At 51.2% G+C, this 6,184-nt stretch overlaps 1 protein-coding gene across 50 annotated transcripts in view; it reads left to right on the top strand.

The window, feature by feature from the left end:
• Nucleotides 1-2,813: 2,813 nt before the first annotated feature.
• The window catches only part of SRRM1 (serine and arginine repetitive matrix 1), a 30,992-nt gene continuing 27,621 nt past the window's right edge, over nt 2,814-6,184 (top strand). For 16 of the 50 annotated variants that reach the window (XM_054680742.2, XM_063784629.1, XM_054680740.2 and 13 more), the window contains exon 1: nt 2,814-3,903. In XM_054680742.2, the coding sequence (XP_054536717.1) occupies nt 3,883-3,903 (21 nt within the window). In that variant the 5' untranslated portion in view covers nt 2,814-3,882. Of the gene's footprint in view, nt 3,904-4,106; nt 4,286-6,184 lie in introns of those variants that run through there. The other 34 variants (XM_063784659.1, XM_063784658.1, XM_063784662.1 and 31 more) reach the window with 9 other exon arrangements.

The following is a 6,184-nucleotide window of genomic DNA, read 5'->3' as shown; positions in this document are numbered from 1 at the left end:
ACAAATAAATTGCCATTCGAAACCTAAATCTGTTCATAATCAGACAAGCATCTGTAGTTTATTGTGGCTGCAACTTAGAAGTAACGGATGAGGAGAGGGAGGCATAAGCTATTAAGAGAGGTGAAAAGGCAAGAGTTGGTTGTAGAGTGTGAGGAAGAGAGAAGAATCATGATAGAAAGAAAGGTGGGCTCATTCATTGAGAATGGGAAACCAGAAGGTTGAAGGCAAGTGGATGAAGATGAATTCAGTTTAGGGTTATGTTGAGTGTGAGGTGCCTATGGGACATCCAAGTGAATAGGTGAGCAGGAAGTTGAAAATATAGGTCTGGAGCAGGCCTGTGCCTGAGATACACAGGTTTGAAATATGAAAGGTAATCAAAACCGAGAGGTCAGAGAGGGCACCTTTGTTGAGGGAAAAAATAGTCAATGACAGAACTACCAGAAAAAACAACATTTATAGGATTGACAGCAAACAGACAGAGACAGTGAAGGAAGCCTAAAACAGAATGACTAATCAGAACCATAGAGAATAGTCAGGGAGATGTGGGGTGTTGTGATTTCATAGTTCCCATCTGGTCAAGTGGCTTGTTCTGTGGAGGCCTGTCACTTCCCTGTCTTTGGCCGTCTGACAAAGCCTTCATTCACTGAACAAATGTTTATTGAACCCATGCCATGTGTCACTTTTCTAGTGACACATGAATGAACAAAACAGTAAGCCCTGACTTTAGGGCACTTACATTCTAGTGTGGGGAACAGACAATAAACAAACATTAAAAACACGTTAAACGGCCGGGCGCAGTGGCTCACACCTGTAATCCCAGCACTTTGGGAGGCCAAGGCAGGTATCCCTTGAGCTCATGAGTTCGAGACCAGCCTGGGCAACATGGCAAAACCCCATCTCTACAAAAAATACAAAAATTAGCTGGGAATGGTAGTGCGGGCCTGTAGTCCCAGCTACTCCAGAGGTTGAGGTGGGAGGATGGCTTAAACCCAGGAGGCAGAGGCTGCAGTGAGCCAAGATCACGTGACTGCACTCCAGCCTGGGTGACAGAGCCAGGCCTTGTCTCAAAAAAAAAAAAAAAAAAAAACCAGGTTAAATGCATATTAGGTGATAAAAGCTATGAAAAAAAAAAAAAAAAGAGTAACGGGCATCAGGATGTAGAGAGGATATCCGAGCAACTTCCAACAAGGCAGTCAGGTTAGGCTTCAGTGAGTGACCATCGAGTAAAAACTTTAAAGTAAAAACTTTGCCCAGGCCGGGCACGGTGGCTCACGCCTATAATCCCAGCACTTTAGGAGGCCAAGGCAGGTGGATCACGAGGTCAGGAGTTCCAGACCAGCCTGGCTAACATGGTGAAACCCCATCTCCACTAAAGATAAAAAAAGTAGCCGGACTTGGCGGCGAGCGTCTGTAATCCCAGCTCCCAACTCGGGAGGCTGAGGCAGGAGAATTCCTTGAAACTGAGAGGTGGAGGTTGCAGTGAGCCGAGATCCTGCCACTGCACTCCAGCCTGGGCAGACAGAGCAAGACCCCATCTGCGGGGGGGCAGTGGGGACTTTAAGTTTGCCCAGTAGATATCCAGGAGTAGGTCAGCGTGGTGGCTCATGCCTGTAATCCCAGCAGTTTGGGAGGCCGAGGCGGGAGGATCAGTGAAGGTTGGGAGTTCGAGACCAGACTGGCCAACATGGCAAAACCCCATCTCTACTAAAAATACAATAATTAGCCACGCGTGGTGGTGCGCACCTGTAGTCCCAGCTGCCAGGGAGGCCGAAGCAGGAGAATCGCTTGAACCCGGGAGGCAGAGGTTGTAGTGAGCCGAGATCGCGCCACTGCACTTCAGCCTGGGCGACAGAGCGAGACTCGGTCTCAAAAAAAAAAAAAAAAAAAAAAAAGATATCTGGGAGCATTCTAGATTACATCAAAGACGAAATAGCGTGCATCAGGTAGGATTTTGGCTTTTGTTCTAACAAAAATGAGAGGCTGCTGTAAGGTTTTGAGAAAAGTGTCTGATTAAGGTTTTCTAACAGAACTACCCTGCCGGCTACACTTAGAGTAGATGCTGAGTGGCCAGGGTAGAAGCAGGAAGACCAGTTAGGGGGTTAGCGCAGTTCAGGGAAGAGACGATGGTGCCCTGAACCACGTCTGACAGCAGGGAGGGTTTCTTGATGGTTTGAAAGCCGAGGTAAAGGAAAGGAGTCAAGAGTAACACACGCTTGCGTCCTACACCAAAGGAAAGCCACTGCGGTCAGCGGGAGCCAGGGAAGACCCTGGGAAGGGCAGGTGGTTTGTGGTTTTGGTGGATGGAGGGCGAAGGAATCAGGATTTCAACTTGGGGCACGTGGGACGGTCAGGAGAGAAGTCTGAGCTGGAGATGCAGGGATGTCGCCAGCACACAGCTAGTGTCTCCAGCCACGAGAGCAAACACATACATACTTTCAGGTGGGCTAAGTGCCATGGAAAAAAAGAGAAAAGGGAGGCGAGAGTGTGTGTGGGGGCGGGAACGATGCAAAAGATGGCCGGAGGAGGCCTTTCTGAGAAAGGGACGCCGGCTTTCCCTCCGAGAAAGGGAAGCGAGAAGGGCGAGAAGCGCTTGCGAAAAAGCTGGCAGAGTGGGGCCGGGCGCGGTGACTCAGGCCTGAAGTCCCTGCACTTTGGGAGGCCAGGAGTTCGAGACCAGCAACAGAGCGAGACCCCCATCTCTGCTTTATTAGATAAAAATAACTTTTATTTTTTTGAGACAGTCTCGCTCTGTCGCCCAGGCTGGAGTGCAGTGGCGTGATCTCGGCTCACTGCAAGCTCCGCCTCCCGGGTTCACGCCATTCTCCTGCCTCAGCCTCCAGAGTAGCTGGGACTACAGACGCCCGCCACCACGCCCAGCTAATTTTTTGTATTTTTAGTAGAGACGGGGTTTCACCGTGTTAGCCAGGATGGTCTCGATCTCCTGACCTCGTGATCCGCCCGCCTCAGCCTCCCAAAGTGCTGGGATACAGGCGTGAGCCACCGCGCCCGGCCAATAATTTTCAAAACAATAAGAAAATCTAGCAGTGCGCATCCAACCCAAGGCCCTCGCAGCCAGAGCAGAGGCACCAGGGCGGCCAGGCGAGGCGCTGGGAGGAAGCTGGTGCTTCTCGGAGTCCGAGACCCGGGCTGGGGAGAGCCCGAGGCAGAGCCCGAGGACCCTGGCTCTCTGGCGGGCGTCCTGCCCAGCGGCGTGATTACGGGGCCGCCGAAACCGAAACTCATCTACTGGACACTTCCAGCTTCCTCCAAAGGCTGAGCAAGCTGGGCTACAAGGCAGATTTCGTGTCTGCTGCCAGGCTCGACCGCTTTACAGCCAATCCTCTCTCGTCTGGTAAACGCGTAAAACCTACACAATCACAACTTTCACAACGAGAGGGAAGCCGCAGGCCTCTCGTCGGCGCACAGGCCGCCTCGCCCGCGTCACTCTGAGGTAACAGCCTTTCTCTTCAAACGCTTCATGGAACTCCAGGACGCCAAGCCTCTTCCACTACGGGTCGAAGGATGGGTCACGTCACATTGCGCGAACAAGGATGGTCACGCGCCACAAAAGGACTTGCAGGGCGGGGCGACTCGACGGCCTTCCCTTTTGCTCCCATTGGCTGCGGTCGTCAGCTTCGCCTCCTCCACTACCTACCGGGGAGTTCAGGGCCTGACAGAAGCCCGCCCCCGCTGGCGCTCGTGCGCACGCGTGGCGGGCTCTCGGCGCACTGAGCAGGCGCGGCCTCGTGTCGGCCGGAGGGGGCGGGCGCAACGACGCGCGCTGCGTCCCGGCGCTCGGCTTTCCCTCCGCCGGTCCCGCCCTCCGTCGCGGCGGCGCGGTGTACCCTGGGATAGGGAGCGATCTCCGAGCGAGGCGGCAAGATGGACGCGGGATTTTTCCGCGTAAGTAGAAGCGCCGGGCGCCGGGGTGAGGCCAGGGACTTCTCGGTAAGGCCTGGTAGGAGACCTTAGCTTGGCACAGGGTGGCCAGCGAGGGGAGCTTCGGAGATCCTAAGGATTCCTCCTAGAGCCGGCGCACCCCCCCCCCCGCGCGCTGCGGCGGAGACCGGTGCGCCCCTGCGCAGTCTCCTCCTCCGGAATGGTCCCCCCTACGCGGCGGCGACGGTGGCCGGAAAATGGCGGCGGGAATGGGCCGGGATGGTACCTCGCTGCCCGCCTGCCTGGCGGGGCCTGCAGGCCGAGCGCCGTGCGTGCCGCCGGGTCCTGGGGCCTAGCGGAGCCGGAGGAGGAAGTCCCGAGTGGGAGGCCAAAGGAAAGCCCTAAGGTCACTGGTGGCGGCAGGGCAGGGAGAATATGGTTTGGGGGTACATCTTGGGAGAGCACCTTAGGGGAGGGAGGACAGGAAGAAGCATTCAGCGGCTTTTTTTGAAAAAGCGCCCTCCCCGCCCCCCAACGTCCTCCCTCCAGGTCCTAAGCCTTCGTGGAGGCGCCAGGTCAGGGTTCGCGGGAGCTCCCGCCCAATTTGATATCCCTTCAGGGAGGGGGACGTAGATAACTTGTTGGGACAATGTGAATTTAAGGTTCTGTGAGGGTAGAGGGTGCAACGAAAACTATGCGCGGGTATGGAGGCAGGTTGTGGAGTGATTCAATTCCTTCCCGCCCTCCACATCCCTCACCACCCGCCACCATCGTGTTTTACTCTTGGAGTCCGCTGGTGAAAGGTGACTCTTACCTAGGCTCTGCCAGCGTCGTCTGCCCATCGCCTGCAGGCAGGGAAGTTACTCCGTCGTAGTTGGTTCTCGGGGCCCACACTTTATCAGGCTCGTGCTGGAGCCTGTGTGTCCCATAGTCCCCTCCTGTAGGAAATTAGCACTAGATCAAGATCTAGAAGGGACACAGGACTAGAGTTGAGCACCATTGGTTTCTCAGGGCTTGCAAACTGTTAATGCAGAATGAAACCGTATAGAAACTAGTTGATCTAAGCCAATATATCCGTTTTCTGAAATACACGTTAGCTCTTCTCTTTAGAGCATGTAATTTGCAGTTTGTGTGTTTTCAAAGGAAAAATTGGAAGGGGGGAGGGCCAGAACTTTAGTAAAAATATCTTTGGACACTCCGAATTGGACATTGAAATCCTTCTTTAATTGGCTTTAAATATGCCAACGAGTTTTTCGTCATGTTAGAATGTTATCCCCCAAGTATTTGACCTAAGAACAACCAGCTGTTCTTAGGCAAACAGTAAGATACTTATTTTGGAATGATAGTTTCAGATTAGCGTATCGAATTTGCAAACTGCTTATGAACTGTCCATTTTGTAATTTCCATCAAAGTGTTTTGTAGTAAATATTCAATATTTTCTGCAGTGCAAGTAGTATTTTGAAACAAGTGAAAGCCTTTTCTGACTTTTGTCAAAATATTTTCTGTGGAAAGGAGTCCAAATAAAAGAGTAAGGTGATTGATGAGCAAATTTTAACATGAAGTTTGCTTGTGGTATTGGTAAAGGTCTGGGAGAGGGGCGAGTTTTTAATACACAGCCTACAATTCCTTAAATACAAGAGTTAACTGGATTTAAGATCCAAGTTAAAATATTTTAGGGTCATTATCTAGTACCCTGCCAACCAGATGAACTATTTCAGGTAGTATAGAAGTTATATCTTCCATTCAATGAACTTCTTCCACATGCCAGATACTTTACATATGTTATTTCTGGTATGTACACAGCAACCCTGCAGAGTAGGTTTCTATACCTCTATTTTAGCAGGGAAGGAACTATCCTCAGAGAGGCTGGGTAACTTGGTTTACGATCTTACGGCTAAGTAGTGGCACAGTTTTTACCTTCTCAAACAAAAATTTTTTTGATCGCTTTCCAGGGGACTGTGGCCAACTCAGTGAACCAATCAGTACATTTCAGATGGCACAGCCAGTTATTTCCGTGTTTAATTGGGCCAGTAGGAATGACAAAATGAAAAGAATAATTAGTGATCACTCGATGATCTAAGGTAGTATTTGTAAGCTTTCATTTTTCCAGGTTCTTTGCTGAAATTGAGTTTATTTAGGTAACCCTGTCTTCTTCACTCATTCCAAGTTCCTAAAAGTTGTAGAAGACTAACAGCACAGTCCTGGGATGTTCTTTTTTCCTTTCACCCTGTTTCTATGCATTGCCACAGTAGTTTTGCAAGCATGCAACTGGCTTTCAAAAAAGAATGAAATTTCAAATACTTCA

Source organism: Pan troglodytes, chromosome 1 (genome assembly GCF_028858775.2).
Source record: "Pan troglodytes isolate AG18354 chromosome 1, NHGRI_mPanTro3-v2.0_pri, whole genome shotgun sequence".
In the NCBI taxonomy this organism is placed as follows: Eukaryota; Metazoa; Chordata; class Mammalia; order Primates; family Hominidae; genus Pan; species Pan troglodytes.
Note: the sequence above shows the minus strand (reverse complement) of the source record. Positions and strands in the feature narration are given on the sequence as shown.